Raw genomic sequence first — 23,566 nt, 5'->3', positions numbered from 1 at the left:
GCCAGTTTCTTAGCAACGCTGATTAATTTCTATATGAATTTAATATTCTCTTAGACTAATTAATCTTATGTGCCTTTTAGTTTCCTTTCATACACAGAGAAAAAAACAGCAACGGAAAATCTTTAGTCTCAGATGTGTCTGAAAGGGGTTACAATTTCCATCATGGCCCACAAATAGCAGTTAAACAAAAATACACCAACATATTTAAAGGAACAGTTCAGTATAAAAAAAAACCCGGGTAAATAGATAAGCTGTGCAAAATAAATAATGTTTCTAATATAGTCAGTTAGGCAAAAATGTAATGTATAAAGGCTGGAGTGAGTGGATGTGTAACATAATAGCCAGAACATTACTTCCTGCTTTTCAGCTCTCTAACTCTGAGTTAGTAAGTGACTATAAGGGGGGCCACATGGGACATAACTGTTCAGAGAGTTTGTAATTGATCCTCAGCATTTGGCTCAGAATCGAAATCGCCGGCGGGATGGCACTCTGAACGCTTAGTTTTCCAAAGTCGCCCGAAGTTGCCTCACAAGGAAACTTTGGGCGACTTTGGAAAATGGAGTGCACCAATTGCCATCCAGCCAGCAATCTACATTCTAGCTGGTGGGAGGCAGTTCGGGGAGATTAGTTAACCCAAAAAAGAGATTTGTCGCTGGGCGACTAATCTTCCCGAATTTGAGCATGTGTCTGCCCTTAGAGTCTATGGACGTCATTTTCACGGCAAGACTTGACAAAAATTTCACTCATCAAGAGAGCTGCAAAGCATGAAGTAGTGTTCTGACTATTATGTTAGACATCTATTCAGTGGTGTAACTATAGAGGAAGCAGGTCTTCTTCCTCTATAGCTAATAAAACTCCCCTTCTCCCCAGCCGCTCTCTCTCTTACTGGCGAGGAAGGGGGAAGCAAGTCGGGTGGAGTTGGGGTGGGATGTGGGTGGGGCAGAGGTGGGACGTGGGCAGGGCGGTGGCACGGGCCTCTCTGAAGATTTTTTTGCAAGGGGGCCTGGTGCAGTCTAGTTACCTCACTGCATCTAGTCCCTGGTGAGGCCTCATCTGGAGTATGGGGGCAGTTTTGGACTCCAGTCCTTAAGAGGGATATAAATGAGCTGGAGAGAGTGCAGAGACTAAGTGCAACTAAACTGGTTAGAGGGAGGGAAGAGTTAAATTATGAGGGGAGACTGACAAGGTTGGGGTTGTTTTCTCTGGAAAAAAGGCGCTTGTGAGGGGACATGATTAGACTTTACAAGTACATTAGAGGACATTATAGACAAATAGCAGGGGACCTTTTTACCCATAAAGAGAATCACGTACCAGAGGCCTCCCCTTCAGACTAGAGGAAAAGAAGTTTCATTTAAAGGAACAGAGTAGGGGGTTCATCACAGTGAGGACAGTGAGGTTGGGGAATGCACTGCCGGGTGATGATTCAGTTAATGACTATAAGAGGGACTTGGATGATTTCTTGGACAGACATAATACAAAGGCTATTGTGATACTAAACTCTATAGTTAGTATAGATATGGGGATATATCATTTATGTGACAGTAGGGAGGGGTGTGTGTATGGGGCTGGGTTTTCATTTGGAGGGGTTGAACTTGATGGACTTTGTCTTTTTTCAAATTTAACTATGTAACTATGTAACTATGTAACTCCAGACTTTATACATTACATTTTTGGCTAGTTAACTACATTTTTTTTATGTTGCACAGCAGTCTTTTTACCCAGTTTTTCTATTGAAAAATTCCTTTAATGATCAAAAGTTCAGCTTTCAGTTCATCAGTTGTCGAGGCTATAAGATCAGTGCAGGTGTCTCTGGAGATCTTTATTTCCATCATAATTTCAGTGAGTGATGGTTCAGAAGCCTCTGCAGTAGAGGAGGAGGGCAGTCTCAATGTAGAAGGGTGGTTGTTTGCGGAGGTGCCATTTTGATTTGCCTTGTCTGACCTGGTAAACATTTTAAACTGCTGTTTCAGAATCTTGATTTTGGTCTTAACTTGGATCAATGTTAGGTCCATGCTAGGGCCAGACTTTCCACTAGATGTAGGAACATTGATTATGGGATTTGCTTCCATTCAACCACAAGAACATTGGCCACAGGGGGTCACCATCTTGTAACTTTGTTACACATCTTTGCAAGACCAAGACTGTGCACATGCTCAGTGTGGTCTGGGCTGCTTAGGGATCGTCATAAATGATCAAAACAGCACAAGTCAAATAATATCTGCCAGAAGCCGATACAGCAAGACTGATTAATAATCAGAATATACAGACTGCACTGGCTCCTGTGTTGTCATGTAATCTAATGTGGATTTTATAGTTTTTGTATTGTTTAATACAAACTTTCTCCAACTCTGCAGCAAAATAATCCTCCAAATAGAATCCCAGTTTATCTGTTTAAATCTGGCTCCATGATCTTTGTCCCTGCAGCTGGAGTTGGAAACAGTAAAGGGGATGTAAAGGCAAAAATAAAATCCAATACAAATCTCTACACAGTCGCCGACTGCTCTACAGGGAAACAAACAAAGCTGCTTGAGTTTTGCATGGCTGGGAAGTAAGGCGGGGGCTCCCCCTGCTGTTCATAAGTATGATTGTTTCCCTGCAGAGCAGTTAGGGACCGTCTGACAATTCCTATCCACAGCAGTAAATGAAGGGGGAATTTCACTGCATACAGTCAGGTTTCTTATAAAAACAGTACACATTTTTTAATAAAAGTATATTGGAGATAGGTTTCTTCTTCATTACATTTTATTTTTTGCCTTTGCTTCCAGGCTGAAACACATAATTCCGAAGAACAGTCAAAAACCATGCAAGGTGCAGCATACAGTGCTTTTGGGCTCAAGCCAGTCTTGAATTTAATTCATGCCATTTTGGTTTTACAATGGTTTTATATTTGGCTTCTCTACATGCATACATTTAAAAAAATGTTTTTACAGTTGTAATATTTTATCAGAAATGTCTATATAAATACACCAGTAAACCCTCAAAGTAATGCTGCTCTGAGTCCTCTGTCAAAAGAAACAGCACATTTCTTTCCTTCTATTGTGTACTCATGGGTTTCTGTATCAGACTAACTGTTTTCAGCTTAATCCTCCAGGGCTAGGGCAAAAAAGTTTATTAACTTACCTGTATGATAAAATAGAAGATGAACGAGCACTCCAGCTGACAACCAGAAAGAAGACTCCCTGATGCGTTTCTTATCACTAGACATAGGAACATAGGCTAAACATTTTGTTTCCCAGTCAAAAAAATATATATAAAATAGGGCAGGGGGTAATGGATATATCACATTATGATAACCCTTCAACCCTCTAAAATAAAACTCTTTAAACCACTAAAAAATCACAAGTAAAGAAAGTAAAAATGTTACTGGTTTCTAAAGCTATATAATGGCATGAATGCTGCTTTTAGATGGAAAACTGAATGTATAGCTTAAATTTGCATAGGATGCTGTATTTCCTCCATTGTATTCAAGAAAATGAATAGAGACTATGGACACCTCAGAAGAAGACACATTCTGTTTTTGAAGGGCTTTGATGTACAAACCCCATATTGTATTGATAAGGATATTTTTATTTATATCGCTCTGTAGAGCACAACAATAAATTAGTAGAATACAAATAAATACAATGTACAGTTACAATAACAATTTAAGAGTTTAGTGTTAAGGAGACAAGAGGATGGATGTCGCTGCACCGTAGAGCTTACAATCTAAATGGGAAGGTAACTGACACAATTTAAATGGGGGAATAAACCACAAAACAGGTTTTACAATTTATATAGTTCCGCATCTCGTAGATCTTACCCGTAGCACTACTTACGAACTGTTTGGACAGTAATTCAAGGTAAAGTTGTTGTACCATGTCAGCCTGTTCAAATATTACAAGATAATATGTGTGATAAGAAACCTAAGGAAAGCAGAGTAAAGGTTTATTGGTTTGCCTGTATGATAAACACAACAAGATCTCGTGTATCTCCTTTATACCACTTGAATGGGGTTCATATTAATTAGTAGTAACCAGCAGGCAGGTCTAACTCTACCCTCTCCTGTAATAAGTAGGGGGGGGGGCGCTACTGTTGTAAGTTTATTGGAGGTAACTGTGGGGGTAGGAAGAAGGAAGAAGTCTTTATTCATGTTATATGTCACTGTACAACTGCAACAATAAAAAATATCTAAGACAGTGCAGCCTCATTTTAAAGTGTTAACCATTCAGTTAACTTTTAGTATATTATAGAATGGTCAGTTCTTAGCAACTTTTCAATTGGTCTCAGTTTTTTTATTGCGTATAGTTTTGAAAAATTTGAATACATTTCTGGCTCTTTCCAACTTCCAAATGGGGGTCACTGACCTCGGCAACCAAAAAACTATTGTTACTTTCTATACAGGCCCTCTCCCATTTATATTCCATCCTCTCATTTAAACGACTGCCTGATTTCTAGGAGAGCCTCGCAACCAAACAGGTACTGAAACTGGCGAGTTGAACAAGAAAATAAATAATTTCCAAATCATAAAAGCGCTTGCCCACATATCCACCGGAATCGCTAAGCTGTATAACAATGCATTAAGCTTTATTAAAACACACAATGTGATAACAATATGGCAGTGGGTGTGCAAAAGCTTATGCGTTTCGTGCCTCTACGCTCAGCACTTCCTCAAAGTCTAATGTGCATGATGTATTAGCATACTTAAATAGGGTCACTAATACGTATCAATGACAGTGTTAAAGGTTAAAGTGCATACATAATGATAACGACAATAGAGTGTCACCGAGTATGTTACCTGATAAGAGAGAGATATGTGGATCAGCGCTTTATGCAGGTAAACGATACTTTGAAAAGTTTTCGGATGGGAGTTGCTGAACTCTCGCGAGAGCACCGACCCGGCGGAGAGAGACGCTAGCGTAAAGGGGTGAGCTCCGCCACGGAAAAATCCTTATAGTGACTGCCAATTTTTTACCCTACTAAAAGTTAACTTTAAGGGGCAGATTTATCAAGTGAATTCGAGGAAATTTTCGAAGGAAAAAAAAAATCGAAATTCGAAGTAATTTTTGGGATACTTCGACCATCGGATAGGATACTACAACTTCGAATTTACTTCGATTTGAAGTAAAAATCATTCGAATATTCGACCATTCGATAATCGAAGTACTGTCTCTTTAAAATAACTTTGACTTCAATACTTCGCCAAATTAAACCTGCCGAAGTGCTATGTTAGTCTATGGGGACCTTCTGCAACATTTTTCTAAGTCCTTACACATCGAATAAAAATCCTTTGATTGTACACTAAAATTGTTCGAAATTTTTATTCGACCACAGGATTGCCAAATTTGCTGAAAAAACTTTGAATTCGATATTCGAATTCGAAGTGTTTTAATTCGATGGTCGAATTTCGATGGTCGAATTTCGATGGTCGAATTTCGAAGTTTTTTGTACTTTGAAATTCGACCCTTGATAAATCTGCCCCTAAAGGTGAACCACCTCTTTAAATAGAACTGTACACCCCATGGAAGGTAACGCATAGGTAAGAAAGCTTCCTGCCGGTCATCCGTTGAAATATAAACCTGACTCTGACGTCATAATGGGTTTAGATCATGAGACGAGAGGGTTATTTCCACTGGCGAGGCTTTAACTACAGCCCAGCTATCATTTAATCTCCTGTTAATGATGCATCTAATGCATTCCCCTGTTTTATCCGGATAACATCTTCCAGACTGTTGGTCCTCTCAGGCGATTTAAATAGGCACTTTGTAAATATCTGCAATTTTTCCTGTGTTTATAAAAAAAACAAACGGCTGGTGACTGGAGATAAGTGGAATTTTCTGACCTTTACTACCTGTTTCCCCTAGCAACCTATCATCGGCTGCTCCAATCATAAGCCTGGGATCCCACGTTAAGCTTCCCAGCGCGTCCCACTACGACTTTGCAGAGGTTTTCATTTTAATCCCTTGGCACGAAGGCCGAGTGTGGGACAAGGTCTAATTAATGGCAGGAACGTGAGGAATCCTGCGCAGTCTTAATATTAGGATGTGATATTTGGCAAGCGGGTGGATCCAGCTGTCTCTGCTACAAAGCCCATTGTTACATCTCAGTGGGAAAAATGTTGTTATGTATTAGACTATTTCCATCCCGACTGAGTATGCACATTCTTTGCTAAGCTGTCCCTTGTCCCGTGTTTGGATTTGAATTTAGATGCGCACTACTTGTCAAGGCTGGACGGCTCTTGTAGAGTTGAGTCAGGACCAGGGAGGGAACTGCTTTGAAGAACTAAAGCCCCCCCCAATAAGAAAAGACCCAATCGGCTTCACCTTCACTGCTTCCTCCCGCATAGTATATTATTCCAAAAAGTGTCCCCGAATATCATGTTCACTTTATACAGAGTAGTGCAGCTGAGCTCATGGGTGGCATCTTCTGCGTTTTCGGTCTTCTTCAGATCCTCTTCCTTCCCTTCGGCTATTTATGGAATTTTTTGGTACAAATACTGGACTGCTCCAACTGTGCATGCGCCAAATCCCTCCATGTCGGCGTTCCCTTACAGAAGAAGATTGCCGCTAAGTGACTGTAATTTGGATCTTCATACCTTAAGTCTACTAGAAAATCATAAAAACATTAAATAAAGCCAATAGGCTGGTTTTGCTTCCAATAAGGATTCATTATATCTTAGTTGGGATCAAGTACAAGCTACTGTTTTATTATTACACAGAAAATTATTTTTAAAAATATGAATTATTTGGTCTATGGGAGATGGGCGTCCTGTAATTCAGAGTTTATCATTCCAGATAGGGTTGCCACCTGGCGGTAAAAATGATGGCTGATCCCTATGTTATTAATTGGGAAAAAAGATAAATATATAGGAAGTTCAGTGATCCCAATGTTATTAATAGGGAATAAAGATAAATATATAGGAAGGTCAGTGATCCCAATGTTATTAATAGGGAATAAAGATAAATATATAGGAAGGTCAGTGATCCCAATGTTATTAATAGGGAATAAAGATAAATATATAGGAAGGTCAGTGATATGATCCCAATGTTATTAATAGGGAATAAAGATAAATATATAGGAAGGTCAGTGATCCCAATGTTATTAATAGGGAATAAAGATAAATATATAGGAAGGTCAGTGATCCCAATGTTATTAATAGGGAATAAAGATAAATATATAGGAAGGTCAGTGATCCCAATGTTATTAATATGGAATAAAGATAAATATATAGGAAGGTCAGTGATCCCAATGTTAATAATAGGGAATAAAGATAAATATATAGGAAGGTCAGTGATCCCAATGTTATTAATAGGGAATAAAGATAAATATATAGGAAGGTCAGTGATCCCAATGTTAATAATAGGGAATAAAGATAAATATATAGGGGAAGGTCGGTATTTTTTTCCAGAAAAGGTGGCAACCCTAATTCCAGATAACAGATCTGGGAATGATAAAATATGGGTTCCTTGGTGTATACCTACTGTATGTTGTCTGTGTATTTGGCCCATGGCAAGTGAGCCAGATTTTACACATGTTTAGTTCTTTAAAATAAAATCATTTGTTGGATAGAAGTTGACATTGAGAATTGCCAAATAATGTGAGTTTATCAGCAAATGCAGCACACACACAAGATTTGCTTGGTTGGTACAAAATAAAGACTGAAGCGTTCAGAGTGAATGAGCAGAGCACCGGATAATAAGCATTCTTGGGTTCTTAGGGAAATATCAGCTCAGTTTTCGTCTGGTCTTTATTGTTAGGCTAACGGCCATTGTAATGTATTTCTGCCAGTGGAGAACTGCCTGTCACTGTTTTTTGATTGCCTTTAGTTTGCATTTTCAAGGCTGAAATCCACCTGTGCCTACTGGTGAGTTGTGTTTGGCAGTCAAGTCAACAGCAAGAAACACAGGCAGTGACAGGCACTTGTATGTCGGCACTCAGTGCCCCATAAGTAGTGATGTAACTAGATATTACTAGGCAAATCATTTTTCATGCCCCCAAAATGTCTAGAGGTTGACCATATATGTATATAAATTAGGGCTTCATGGGGCCCCTATATGTCCTGGGCCCCCCTGCAGCCGCAGGGTCTGCTTACTCTGTAGTTACGCCCCTGCCCATAAGCCTCACTCTTATTACACATCTATAAGTTCATTGAAATTTGCTAATTTATTGTCTGGTCCAGTGTCGGATTGGAGGGTTCCGAGGCCCACCGGGGCTTTCAACACAGGGGCCTCCACCATTCTCCGGGGCCCCCAGCCACAACCCCCCTCCAGGTTCCCCCATGCCGCCATTGCACTAGTGTTAATTCGTTAGCACAAGCATTTTATAGCGATCTTTTGCCTAGCGAAACTTCGTTAGTTCAATTTGAATAGGGCGGGTACATATAGGTCATATATATGTCTTTATTAGAGATGTTGGTGCAAATGCTTGAAGCCTATCACACACACTTCAAGGTGGGCATATTGAGTAGAGATCCATCCTCCCCAAATGAGCGGATCTCTCTATGTATGGGCAGCTTTAGATTCAGCAACCAGCCAGATCTGGCCTAAATAACTGTCCAGCTAAATGACTTCCCCACATTCTGAACCTTTGTTTTCAGGTCATTGTTCAAGCTTTTATGCCAGAGCATCCACCAAGAGTTTGAACCTTTACATCCTTGTTTTCTGTAGCAACATTGTGTTAGTTGTTCTCTTCCTACTCTAACACTTGCTTGTGACTGCAGCCTTGAGTACACACCACCTGCCCGGACCCTTTCCAGGAACTGACAGCTGGAAAAGGCAAGTTCCTTTGGCAACTCTATTATGTCAGATCAGGAGTTGACGTCAGATCAGGCTGCACTGTCTCCAATTATTCCTCCTAAATGCACTGCTGCCAAAGCTTAGGGAGAAATACACAGAGTGGTTAAAGGGGAAGTACAGCTTCCTGTTTAACACAAGTTCAGCGAATAAGACTTAAGGTGGCCATAGACACACAGATCGGATCGTACGAATCGAGGATTCGTACGATTTTCGGATCGTGTGTGGCGTGTGCCGACATCTTTCGCCCGGCGGAGATCGGTCGTTTGGTCGATCGGTCAGGTTTGATTTTGACCCGACCGATCCCGCTGGAGCTCATGGCACATCGTAATCTGATCGTTCGGCCATACGGCCGAACAATCACATTACCCCCGATATAGCCATGCCTGTTAATGTCCTGTTCTGTCCCAGTGGCTGCACAGATCATATCTGATCCCCATTGTAAGCAGCAGTCCTGTCCTGCTTTATGGCAGCTGAGATTCTAGCTATCTGTATAACAGAACATTCTGTCCCAGTGGCTGCACAGATCCTACCTGATCCCCATTGTAAGCAGCAGTCCTGTCCTGCTTTATGGCAGCTGAGATTCTAGCTATCTGTATAACAGACCATTCTGTCCCAGTGGCTGCACAGATCCTATCTGATCCCTATTGTAAGCAGCAGTCCTGTCCTGCTTTATGGCAGCTGAGATTCTAGCTATCTGTATAACAGAACATTCTGTCCCAGTGGCTGCACAGATCCTATCTGATCCCCATTGTAAGCAGCAGTCCTGTCCTGCTTTATGGCAGCTGAGATTCTAGCTATCTGTATAACAGAACATTCTGTCCCAGTGGCTGCACAGATCCTATCTGATCCCCATTGTAAGCAACAGTCCTGTCCTGCTTTATGGCAGCTGAGATTCTAGCTATCTGTATAACAGAACATTCTGTCCCAGTGGCTGCACAGATCCTATCTGATCCACATTGTAAGCAGCAGTCCTGTCCTGCTTTATGGCAGCTGAGATTCTAGCTATCTGTATAACAGAACATTCTGTCCCAGTGGCTGCACAGATCCTATCTGATCCCCATTGTAAGCAGCAGTCCTGTCCTGCTTTATGGCAGCTGAGATTCTAGCTATCTGTATAACAGAACATTCTGTCCCAGTGGCTGCACAGATCCTATCTGATCCCCATTGTAAGCAGCAGTCCTGTCCTGCTTTATGGCAGCTGAGATTCTAGCTATCTGTATAACAGAACATTCTGTCCCAGTGGCTGCACAGATCCTATCTGATCCCCATTGTAAGCAGCAGTCCTGTCCTGCTTTATGGCAGCTGAGATTCTAGCTATCTGTATAACAGAACATTCTGTCCCAGTGGCTGCACAGATCCTATCTGATCCCTATTGTAAGCAGCAGTCCTGTCCTGCTTTATGGCTGGGTCTGAGAGCAATAGTAAGACAAGCTATACACACACCAGACCAGAGAGCTTATGATCTTAGCTGCAGTATTTAATAAGTGTTCTGGATGCACATGGCTAATATATCACAAACTCGGTCTCTACACTGATTTTTTTCAATACTCTGTTTAAGAAAGAACAGTAATAAAACGAAGAGGTAAAATGTAACAGAATAATTAGTTCTTAACTGACTGTTAACTATGGACTAGATATTGGTCAGGATCACCCACCCATCACTCACACACACTGTACTATACACACACTATACATACTGTATATAGTGAATAAAGTAGCCCCTCTTGTAAAATATAAGGATATTATAAGTTACCGAGGAGTTTCATGACCATATAAAAACACGAGGCCGAAGGCCGAGTTATACAGGTCATGGAACTCCGAGGTAACTTCTAATATCCTCATATTTTACAACTGGGGGTACTTTATTTATTATAATACACAAATTTCAGTGAGTCATGTGACTGAAATGACATCAGAACTCACCGTTTATAACTGATGACATCAGAACTCACCGTTTATAAGGATATAATTTACAGGATATTCATGGCTTTTGTGTATTATATATATACATACAGACACACACACACACTATACACACACAGCAGAAATCAGTATAAATACATATATATGTTGTTTTATTGCAGTGATATGTCCCAATATAAAACGGTACAAATGTAGAAGAGAGCAGATAAGTTTATAGCCGAGAATTAGGTGAAAAATTCCTCCCCAGCTCGTCCTCGCACTCACTGAGCTGAAAGTCACGTGCACAGTCTCCATAGTAACGGCGGATGCGTCTGTAGGGAACCAACGTGTCTCTTCGCTGTGCCTCCCGCGTGCTCGCTCACGCCTCTGTCTGGGGGACGCGGGAGTGGGCGGTGCGAAGGCACGGGGAGGGGGGGAAAGCGCGAGAGTCTCGCGAGGTTTGGGCGCGCGGTGGAATCTCGCACAGGCAGCGGTCTCAGGTGAAAGACGGAGAAGGAGCGGCGCAGCTCTGAGAAGGTTCGGTAAGTGGGAGGGATAAAGTGAGGCAATTGCAAGGGACATATGTATAGCGGGATCAGTGTGTGAGGTGATGTGTGTGACTGGAGCAGGGCTGAGAGACACCGCCGACTGGGACTGGAGAGAATGATAATGAGACTGATCCGGTGACCTGGGTAGAACGGGCGAGACTGCGGGTCCAGAGAGTGAGAGAAGTTGTTCTGCCAGTGACAGGAGATGTGACTGTGTCTGTGTGTGACTGTTGTCTATATGTGATTGTGACTGACTGTGTGACTGTTGTCTGTGTGTGACTGACTGTGTGACTGTTGTCTATATTTGATTCTGTCTGTGTGTGACTGTGTCTGTGTGTGATTGTTGTCTGACTGTGTGTGTGACTGTGTCTATATGTGACTGTGTGTGACTGTTTGTGTGTGACTGGTGTCTGTGCATGACTGTGTCTTACTGTGTCTGACTGACTGTTGCCTATATGTGATTGTGTCTGCGTGACCGTGTCTTACTGTGACTGTTTCTGACTGTTTGTGTCTGTGTGTGACTGTTGCCTATATGTGATTGTGTCTGTGTGACTGACTGTGTGACTGTGTCTGTGTGTGACTGTTGGCTGTGTCTGTGTGTTACTGTTGTCTGTATGTGACTGACTGTGTGACTGTGTTTATCTGTGTCTGTCCGTGACTGTGTGTCTGTGTGTGACTGTGTATTTGTGTGACTGTGTATTTGTGTGACTGTTATCTGTATGTGAGTGTGTTACTGTTGTCTGTATGTGACTGTGTCTGACTCTTTGTGACTGCGTCTGTGTGTGACTGACTGTGACTGTTGTCTATATGTGATTCTGTCTGTGTGTGACTGTGACTGACTGTGTGTCTGTGTGTGACTGACTGTGTGTGATTGTTTTCTGTGTGTGGCTGTGTGTGACTGTGTCTATATGTGACTGACTGTGTGACTGACTGTGTGACTGTGTGTAACTGTTGTCTGTATGTGACTGTGTGTGACTGTGTCTGTGTGTGATTGTTGTCTGTGTGTGACTGTTGTTTGTGTGTGACTGTGTCTGTGTGTGTGTCTGTGTGTGTGACTGTTGTCTGTGTATTACTGTTTGTGTGTGACTGGTGTCTGTGCGTGACTGTCTTACTGTGACTGTGTCTGACTGACTGTTGCCTATATGTGATTGTGTCTGTGTGACTGACTGTGTGACTGTGTCTGTGAGTCTGTGTGTGACTGTTGGCTGTGTCTGTGTGTGACTGTTGTCTGTGTGTGACTATTGTCTGTATGTGACTGACTGTGTGACTGTGTTTGTCTATTTCTGTGCGTGACTGTCTTTCTTTGTCTGTGTGTGACTGTGTCTGTGTGAGTCTGTGTGTGACTGCTGTCTATGTGTGGCTGTGTCTGCGTGTTACTGTTTGTGTGTGACTGTTGTCTGTGTGTGACTGTTGTGTATGTGTGTCTGTGTGTGATTGTTGGCTATGTGTTACTGTTGTATGTGTGTGGCTGTTGTCTGTGTGTGACTGTGTATTTGTGTGACTGTTGTCTGTATGTGACTGTGTGTTACTGTTGTCTGTATGTGACTGTGACTGTTGTCTGTGTGTGACTGTTGTCTGTATGTGTCTGTGCATGACTGTATCTGTGTGACTGTGCGTCTGTCTTTCTCTGTGTCTGTCCGTGACTGTGTCTGTATGTGACAGTGAGACTGGCAGTACAGTAACCCACAACTTCTGCCCACACTATCGTATCTCTCTCTCTATCATCTATATCTATCTCTCTATCTATCTCTCTATTATCTATTTATCATCTATGTATCTCTCTATCTATTTACCTGTCATCTATTTATCTATTATCTATATATCATCTATCTATATATCTATCTATCATCAATCTATCACCTATCTATATATCTATATGTCTATGGCTATCTATCTGTCTGTCTGTCGCTAGTCCCGGGCCGGTGTGACATGGGCACGAGCTCCTATACTAACTCAATTCAACCGAGTCTTGTGCGACCCCAGTATTACTGTACTACTACTACTATTATTACTTAGTAGTACCGCTCTACTGTCTCCCCTTAGCCCTGACCCCCTGCCACATCATGTACTGGATACTGACATTGTACTCCTCCACGTGGGTGGGGGGGGTGACTTAAATTCACATTACCTTATGGTTTGATTTATGGTTTTATTTCTTGTGTGCTTGAATGTAGTTGAACTTTTCCGTACTGTAAATGTCAGACGCATTGTACTGTGCTCCTCTCCTACAGTCAGTGATATTATATTAAATGCCAGAAATACTGTCAACACTGATCAGAAAACCTCAGCATAATAGAATTACAGGGTAATGTTGGCACAATATAACCTGTGCATGAGCATCTCCATGTTCCTCATTGAATATTTTTTATGTGACAATAACATTGAATTTATATACTCTATATAGGACTGTATTACAGGCATGGGATCCGTTATCTGTAAACCCGTTATCCAGAAAGCTCCGAATTACGGAAAGGCCATCTCCGATAGACTCCATTATAATCAAATAATCCAAAAATTTTTAAAATTATTTCCTTTTTCTGTGTAATATTAAAACAGTAACTTGTACTTGATCCCAACTAAGATATAATAAATCCTTATTGGAGGCAAAACCAGCCTGTTGGGTTTATTTAATGTTTATATGATTTTTTTAGTGGACTGCAATATGGGCTGTAAAATATGGAATGGGCTAAGGTTAATGGAACGCTAGGATTGGTTGCTTAAAATAACATTCTACAGTGGGGCTGTGGGGAGCATATAATTTATGTCCCCATTAATGAAAAGGAGGGTCAATATTCCTTTGATATTCACAATTGCTATACCCATAGAAGTTATGAGAAAGGACAGATTCAGAATGGGAAGACTGTTTTCATATATAGTTCAGCTTTAAAGGAGAACTAACGTTTAACAAATAATTAGGCTAGAAATGCTACACTGTAGGTTTTGGGCATCTGTACCAGTCCAAGGCCAAAAGTAAAGCTCCGTGCCTCTAAACTTGCCCCCAGTGGCTTCTGTATCTGCCCATGTCCACCCATAGCCCCTAAAGATTCTCAACTGCAGCCTAGAGCACGCTGAGCATGTGCAGTGCCACTGGCACACAAAAGATGGCCTCACAAGATGACAAGCTGCTGTGGACAACGTTGAAAGCATGGTTCATGGCAGATATGTGGCTGATACAGTATTTTCAGCATATACAGTATTTCTAACCATTACTACTTTTTTTCACATTTTAATTCTGCTTTAAAATAGGATTAGGCTTTGGAACGTGTCAAGTTAATTTTAACCACATGCACGTTTAGCTGCTATGTAAGTCTCCCGTTGACATTCCAAGTGACTTTAGGCACGCAAGTCTGACATATCTGCTTCAGGGCTTTAGTTCTATTCAACCAAACATCTGTGAGTCTGATATTCCAGGGTTATGCTCTTATTTGTTTTACATTTTGGCTCTTTGTACTTAAAGGGACACTTTGTCATATTTTTTTTTAATCAAAATGCATCAGTTAATAGTGCTGCTCCAGCAAACTTCTGCACTTAAATCTGTTTTGCAAAAGAGCAAACTGATATTTTTATATTTAATTTTGAAATCTGACATGGGGCTAGGCATATTTTGAGTTTCCCAGGTGCCCCCAGTCACTTCAGTCACTCTTTACTGCTGCACTGCAAGTTGGAGTGATATCACCCGCCTCCCCCCCCCAGCAGAACAATGGGAAAGTAACCAGATAACAGCTCCCTGTTAGATATAAGAACAGCACTAAATAGTAAAAATCCAAGTCCCACTGCAACACCTTCAGTTACATTGAGTAGGAGAAAACAGCCTGCCAGAAAGCAGTTCCATAACGCAGCACTGGCTCTTTCTGAAAGCACATGACCAGGCAAAATGGCCTGAGATGCACCTACACACCAATATTACAACTAAAAAAATACATTTGTTGAGTTAAGAATTAAATGTTACATGGTAGAGTGAATTATTTGCAGTGTAAACAATGTAATTTAGAAATAAAACCTGCACCATAAAAATCATGACAGAATCCCTTTAAGGCAAGAGTCTGAGTAACAGATGTCTGGCTGCTTTAATATCCTCTTGGTGTTTTTCTTTTCTGTAGATCTGAAAGCTGAAGGGTCACGTAAGGCTGACATGAAGGAGTCTATTTTACCTCTTTCCGTTTTACTTGTCATCATGGATATTAATTACATTATTAACTGACACGCACAGACTTGATAATGTCAAGCCCAGTGAAGAGAAGTCCCCCAGTTCCAGGTTGGCTCTTTTGCACTCCATCAACATAACCCGTCAACGCATATATTAAATGTTGGATAAAACGGTGTTGGATAAGGACTGGAGGCCAGGGTTCACTTTTGGTTCTTTGGAGGACAGCTGTCGTTACGTGTCTGCTTTTTGCAAAGAGAAAATGAAATTTCCATTTTATTGGCTCTTTCTTCTACAAATAAAGTAATTCTTTCAAAAAGATTGCTGCTGCAAAATTCCTTGGGCATGGCTACTGATCCAACGTGATTGTCTGGCATCACTCCTAGACTCATGAGTGGCTATACCATGCTGCGAAATGGGGGATTGGGGAACGGAGGTCAGCCATGGATGCTACGTTGGTCCAGTCGAATCAGGCTCTCTTGGCTCAGCTTCACATTGTTCATCATACTCGTGTTCTTCCCCTTGATCGCCCACTATTACCTCACCACCATCGATGATGCAAATGATCCAGATAGGAGAATCTTTGGCCCACGAACCGTGAATGAACTTTGTGAAGTGAAGCATGTCCAGGATTTGTGTCGAATCAGAGAATCTGTAAGTGAAGAGCTCCTCCAGCTCGAAGCCAAGCGTCAGGAACTTAATAGCGAAATTGCTAAATTAAACCTTAAAATTGAAGCTTGTAAAAAAAACATAGAGAATGCTAAGCAGGACCTTCTGCAGCTCAAAAATGTCATCAGGCAAACGGAACATTCATATAAGGAACTGATGGCACAAAATCAGCCAAAGCTTTCGTTGCCAATCCGGCTGTTGCCAGAAACAGATGATATCAATATACCATTGCCAAAGTCCAAAAGGAACTGCGGGCTACACAATTGTTTTGACTACTCACGGTGCCCCCTTACTTCTGGGTTCCCTGTATTTGTCTACAACAGTGATAAATATCCTTTTGGGAACCTTATAGATCCGTTAATCAAGCAAGCCTTGGAGGCGAGTGTCCGAAATAATGTTTATGTGACTGAGAATGCAAATACTGCTTGTATATATGTAGTCTTAATGGGGGAAATGCAGGAGCCAGTGATGCCAAAACCTACTGAACTGGAGGAACAGTTGCACTCTTTGCCATATTGGAGGACTGACGGTCACAACCATCTTATTATAAACTTGTCTAGAAAATCCGAAACCCAAAATTATCTTTATAATGTCAGCACGGGGCGTGCGATGATTGCTCAGTCAACGTTTTATGACTTACAGTACAGGCCTGGGTTTGACATTGTGGTGTCACCATTAGTCCATGCAATGTCTGAACCGAACTTCTTGGAAATTCCACCTCAGGTGCCGGTGAAACGTAAGTACCTATTCAGCTTTCAGGGAGAAAAGATTGAGTCGTTGCATTCTAGTCTGCAAGAGGCCAGGTCGTTTGAAGAAGAAATCGAAGGCAATGCACCAGCGGACTACGATGACCGTATCATTACTACCCTTAAGGCTGTCCAGGACAGTAAGTTGGATTTTGTCATGGTTGAGTTCACTTGTAAAAATCAGGCAAAGCCAAGTCTGCCCACTGAGTGGGCTTTGTGTGGGGAGAGGGAAGACAGGTTAGAGCTACTGAAGCAATCTACATTTGCACTGATTATTACGCCAGGAGATTCACAGCTACTTATATCTGCTGGCAGTGCCATGAGGCTTTTTGAAGCTCTGGAGGTAGGAGCCATTCCCGTTATCCTTGGAGAACAAGTTCAACTACCGTATCACGATACCATTCGGTGGAACGAGGCAGTGTTAATACTACCAAAACCACGTGTAACCGAAGTCCACTTTCTGTTAAGAAGTTTATCTGACAATGACCTCCTCTCGCTGAGGAGACAAGGCCGTTTCTTGTGGGAGACGTACTTTTCTACATCTGATACAGTATTTAATACTATTTTAGCGACCATTAGGACTAGAATACAAATCCCTGCTGCTCCCATTAAAGATGAACCAGCAGTAGAGATTCCTCATCGATCTGGTAAAGCTGCAGGCACTGATCCCAACATGGCAGACAACGGAGACCTAGATCTGGGGCCCGTTGAAACCGAGCCTCCTTATGCATCTCCTAAGTATCTCAGAAACTTCACACTAACTGCAGCAGATATCTACCGCAACTGGAATACAGCCCCCGGTCCTTTTCATTTATTTCCACACACGCCCTTTGATCCTCTCTTACCTTCTGAAGCAAAATTTCTTGGTTCCGGTACTGGTTTTCGGCCAATTGGAGGTGGAGCTGGTGGTTCAGGAAAAGAGTTCCAAGCGGCCCTTGGAGGGAACGTGCCTCGAGAGCAATTCACGGTGGTAATGTTAACGTACGAACGAGAGGAAGTGTTAATGAACTCTTTGGAAAGGTTGAATGGGCTACCTTACTTAAATAAAGTAGTAGTGGTATGGAATTCTCCCAAGCTGCCATCTGAAGATTTGTTGTGGCCAGATATCGGGGTACCTATTGTGGTAAGTCTTGATTTTTTTTTGCTTATTGCATCAAAACCATCAAATTCAGATTGGGTGCAGGTACTCTATGTATGTTGTTGTTGAGCTTTCCTAATATGATCATGTTTATTGGCTTTCAATAAGTGCTCTGCACTTGACATTTAGTAAAGATCACGTAGATGGAACACGGTTAGGTGTTTCTGTGGAATAAAATGAATGAAATTGAATTTTCTAAATATCATCTGCAGTTTTTTCCAGAAATGTTATGAGCTCAAAATGTAAAAGTGAGAGCATTTCAATAGCATGTACAGGCTGTGAGCAAATGTTGGAGGCTGCACTGCTAAACTATGTTTTATAGAATCTCTCTGTACAGGCTATGAGCAATTTTAGGGGGCTGTTCCTGCTGAATTGTGCTTAGTACAGGGGTATACCTATGCTGCCATAGTTTTATGGGATCTCTCTGTACAGACTATGAGCAAACATAGGGGACTGTTCCTGCTGAATTGTGCTTAGTACAGGGAATAGCTATGCTGCCATAGTTTTATGTGATCTCTCTGTACAGACTATGAGCAAACTTAGGGACTGTTCCTGCTGAATTGTGCTTAGTACAGGGAATACCTATGCTGCCATAGTTTTATGGGATCTCTCTGTACAGACTATGAGCAAACTTAGGGGGCTGTTCCTGCTGAATTGTGCTTAGTACAGGGGAATACCTATGCTGCTATAGTTTTATGATATCTCTCTGTACAGACTATGAGTAAATTTAGGGGACTGTTCTTGCTGAATATCTATGCTGCCATAGTTTTATGGGATCACTCTGTACAGACTATGAGCAAACTTAGGGGACTGTTCCTGCTGAATTGTGCTTAGTACAGGGGAATACCTATGCTGCCATAGTTTAATGGGATCTCTCTGTACAGACTATGAGCAAACTTATGGGACTGTTTCTGCTGAATTGTGCTTAGTACAAGGACTATGACAGTATAGGGTTACCTATACTGTCATAGTCCATGGTCAAATTCAAACCTACATCCTCAGAAGTGTGAGGCAGCAACACCAACCACGGTGAACATTCACAGTCTGTATCTGTACATATTCATATAGGACTCTTTGCTAAGGATTTTATGCTGAGCATGTTGATATTTTGTGAATAACAGCTCAGAAACTGATAGAATCACTGCTTGGGTCTCCAGGAACATGTCTCGATTTGCCCAGAGGGTCTATTTCTGCCCTGTTGACATTGACCAATGCCTCCTATATTATTCTTGGTAAATATTGGCCCGAATGGAGTTGATTCAGCTCTCCCATCAATTTTGCAATACGATACAAGTTTTCCCCCCTTCCCTGCGGTCTGTGCTTGTATTACATTATTCATTTCTCTAGGAAATCGCCTTATTATTTACAATTCTGAAGGTTTGACGTTACCCTGGTGCATTCTGGGCAAAAGTAAACATTTCATTTAAACTTCGACATCAGTAGCATTTCTGGGAACGGATTCCCAGGTTGCCTTTATTTTTAATGCTGGAGTGGAGTATACGAGTCAATATGTTCTCTTCGTTGGCTAACAAGTTATATGTGTACAGTTGCTTCAAGGCCCTGATGCCTTGGCTGGTTTCTCCCTCTCTTTTATTCTCCTGCTGTTGTGTATAACATGCTACGTGCAGCATTCCAACATGGACGCTCCTGTAACTCAATGAATTGGCCCAATACAAGAAAATGGAAATGTCCTTTAACACTGGGTTAGTCACATGTGTGCAGCCATGTTGCAGGCTGTGGGTGGGGCTACTGCTTTAACTTGTCTAGCCTGGAGGTCACATAAGTTCAGACGTTTGTCAGCCATTTCATTATTGGCCGTTCATCTCAGATGATTTATGTTGACAATAACCTGCTGGACCCCCTACAATCTGGTTTTAAGCCACAACACTCCACGGAAACTGCCCTGACTCGACTAACTAATGACCTTTTAACTGCTAAAGCCAACAATCACTTCTCACTACTAATACTACTTGATCTCTCAGCCGCATTTGACACTGTAGATCACCCTCTCCTCCTCCAGTCCCTCCAGTCACTTGGCCTTCGTGACACAGCCCTGTCCTGGTTCTCTTCTTACATCACCAATCGTTCCTTCAGTGTCTCCTACAATGGAGTATAATCTTCTCCCCTACCTCTTTCTGTTGGAATTCCTCAAGGCTCTGTCCTGGGACCATTACTATTCTCCTTCTATACTTCCTCCCTTGGCAAATTAATAAATTCGTATGGTTTCCACTACCACCTCTTTGCTGACGATACTCAGATCTATCTCTCATCTCCTGATCTCAACCCAGAACTCCTAACTCGCGTCTCCTCCTGCCTGTCCGCTATCTTTACCTGGATGTCGCAACGCTACCTTAAATTAAACCTCTCTAAAACCGAAATGGTTCTCTTTCCTCCAACTAACACCAGTAGCATCCCCGAAGTATCCATCATAGTTAGCAATTCCACTATCACCCCCTCTCCCCAGGCCCGGTGCCTTGGGGTTATCCTAGATTCTGCCCTGTCATTCTCTCCTCATATCCAGTCACTTATTAAATTATGTCACTTCCACCTAAGGAACATATCCAAAATACCATCATTTATCACCCAAGACGCTGCCAAAATTCTTATTCACTCTCTCATCATATCACATCTAGACTACTGTAACTCTCTTTTAATTGGCCTTCCCCTCCTGAGACTCACCTCTCCAGTCCATAATGAACACTGCTGCGAGGCTCATACACCTCACCAACCGCTCCTCCTCTGCCTCGCCATTCTGTCAATCCCTGCACTGGCTTCCATTACCTTTCAGAATCCAATTCAAATTAATAACACTGACTTTCAAAGCACTTCATAACTCTGCCCCACCCTACATCTCTGAACTCATCTCTATATACTCACCCACTCGCTTACTACGCTCCTCTACTGACCTGCTCCTCAACTCTTCTCTCATTACCTCCTCACATGCTCGCATTCAAGACTTTGCAAGGGCTGCACCCCTCCTCTGGAACGCTCTCCCACGGTCTGTCCGACTTTCTCCCAACCTTTCTGCTTTCAAGAAATCTCTGAAAACGCACTTCTTTCGAGAAGCCTCCCCTCACTCTGCTTAACTACCAAACGCAACACCACATACAATACCACATTTCTCACCCACTTAATTCGATCTTGCCCACTCCCACACCTTGTGTATTACTCCCTTCCCTTTAGACTGTATGCCTATGTATAGGGCCTTCCTCACCTTTTTGTATCTGTATTGATTGTGATGTTTGTTACTCCATATATTCTATGTATGTAATTCATGTGATGTAGTTGTATAATCACATTTACTTTACAGTGCAATATGTTGGTGCTATATAAATACATGTTAATAATAATAATTCTGTAATTCGGAACTTTCTGGATAAGAGGTTTCCGGAAAACAAACAAACCGTACTTCTGGAGCATATTTCTAATCAACTGCAATTTGGCAGATTTTATTCTCAGTTGCCCTTTAAGGCTTGCTACAAACTGGCTGCTGAGTGAGTGGTTCAGGAGACAGTTCACTAAGATAGGGGGTTAGCCGACAATGAGTAAAAGGTGCACAAATTTTGGGCAAAGCAGTAAGTGATTAAGTTTTCTGCAATAGGTGCTACTAGTGAAATTCCATTAGTGCACATATAATAGGGGTTGGAATTTCACTCTCGAGCATATCCGTGGTGGCAGTTGATTTTATCGCTGCAGAGGCAAATTCCCCGGCCTAGCCAAGGTTATTTTATGTAATAAATTGCTGTATTTGCATGTGTTCCTTGTAAATAACCTTTACACCTGTACAATCTGTGTATGGCGTAACCTGCCTTGTTTTGCATGTATATATCCATCTATCATCTGACTGGTCAGGTTAGAGTCTCTAATATATTGTGCTACTAGAAATGTGCTTGGCATTGTTCTGGGGGACAAATTCTTCTCTGTTGAACTTAAGGTCAGTAGAGGTATAGTTGCAATTTAAAAACATTTTCCAATCTATAGTCGAAATGCACTACTAGATATTTGTATGATTGTAGACTTTTGAATGTTGGGTCAAGGCCATGGTATTAGACACTGCCTGTTCAGTGTTATAACATATGGCGCATTCTCCACCATTTTTTTAGGTGTAGGAGAAGCATCTGAACCCAGCAGTGTATCCTTGTCTGGTGGTTTCAGTTAAAACAGGCTGCAAAAATTAAAAAAAAAATTGGTGGAATATGCCATGCATACCTCGAACCCCCACTTCATTATAATGGTGTGCCGTCTTTTCTTTGTTTATTTCTCCATAATTAGTGAGCTTTGTCCTTTTCTAAAACAATTAACGTGGCTAAAAATGGCATATTTTATATAGTGAACTTATTGCATGAGGCTAAAGTTTCAGCTTGTCAATAGCAGCAATGATCCAGGACTTCAAACTTGTCACAGGGGGTCACCATCTTGGAAAGTGTCTGTGACACTCACATGCTCAGTGGGCTCTGATTGGCTGTTGAGAAGCTAAGCTTAGGGCTCGTCACTAATTATCCAGCAGAAAATGAGCTTCCCTGGCTGTAATATAAGCTGATGCTACAGGTTTGCTGATTATTCAATTCTGATGCTAATTGCACTGGTTTCTGTGCTACCATGTAGTAATTATGTGTATTAATTACTAATCAGCCTTATATTGTGACATTTCTATTCTATGTGTACTGTATATTGTGAGTGGCTCCCTAAGCTCAGTAAGTGACAGCAGCACAGAGCATGTGCAGTGAATCAGCAGAAAAGAAGATGGGGAGCTACTGGGGCATCTTTGGAGACACAGATCTTTACTGGTAAAGGGCTGGTACAGAATCACAAAACATCAGGTACAACATTTCTACCTACTTCTTTAGTTAGGCTTTAGTTTTCCTTTAATACCCCAGCCGTAGTTTAAAAATGAACTTCTATTATATTGCAATAAAATCACACGGCTCAAGTCAGGGGCCCAATGTTTATGAGAATAATAAATAAGAATAATACCCCAGACAGAGCAGCAGTGCGGTGCATGAGGCATGCTGAGGGCCTGTAAAGATAGCATAACCCAATCTGGTCATATTGTTTCTTGCGCGGGATGAGGATAGAGCACTTCTTTTCTCAATACTGATTTTTCCTGACCTGTGTTATCTGGTTAGAACTGGTCCAGCATTTCTGTGGCACAGAGGGCAGTTCCTCGGGGTATATGTGTTCAGGTATTTTCTGTGTAGGAATGAGAGATCTCCGTGGAATGCTGACTGAAGGTAAAAATGCTGCTTTGTGTGCTCATTTGGCACAACACTAGACCTGCCTGCAGCCATTTATAGGGGGGGGGGGTATAATTTAGTCCCAACCAAGAATATCCATATTTGCAAATATACGCAAATGTTTAAAGGGGAACTGTACTATAAAAATGTACTATAAGCTTCAGCATACTGAAATAAGAAGTTTTCTAAATAAAATCAATTAAAAATGCTGTACCATTTCTGAAATAATCACGTTTATCTTCACTATTCCTCTCTCAGCATCTGTTTCTCTTCATTCTCTCTTCATGCAGCAGTTGGGTGTCAGATATTCATTGACAGTTAGATCCAATATATCTTATGGGGGGCTCCTTTTGCCTAGAACAGTGATCCCCAACCAGTAGCTCGCGAGCAACATGTTGCTCACCAACCCCTTGG

At 41.7% G+C, this 23,566-nt stretch overlaps 1 protein-coding gene across 2 annotated transcripts in view; it reads left to right on the top strand.

The window, feature by feature from the left end:
- Window positions 1–11,058: 11,058 nt before the first annotated feature.
- extl3.S (exostosin like glycosyltransferase 3 S homeolog) overlaps window positions 11,059–23,566 on the top strand; it is a 43,818-nt gene continuing 31,310 nt past the window's right edge. The window contains exons 1-2 of one of the 2 annotated variants that reach the window (XM_018264416.2): window positions 11,059–11,215; window positions 15,322–17,903. In XM_018264416.2, coding sequence (XP_018119905.1) covers window positions 15,756–17,903 — 2,148 coding nt within the window. In that variant the 5' untranslated portion in view covers window positions 11,059–11,215; window positions 15,322–15,755. The remainder of the gene's footprint in view (window positions 11,216–15,321; window positions 17,904–23,566) is intronic. The other variant, XM_018264417.2, reaches the window with a different exon arrangement.

This window comes from Xenopus laevis, chromosome 5S (assembly GCF_017654675.1).
Source record: "Xenopus laevis strain J_2021 chromosome 5S, Xenopus_laevis_v10.1, whole genome shotgun sequence".
NCBI classification, from domain to species: Eukaryota; Metazoa; Chordata; class Amphibia; order Anura; family Pipidae; genus Xenopus; species Xenopus laevis.
The sequence above is the reverse complement of the archived record's forward strand: the minus strand, read 5'-3'. Positions and strand labels throughout refer to the sequence as shown.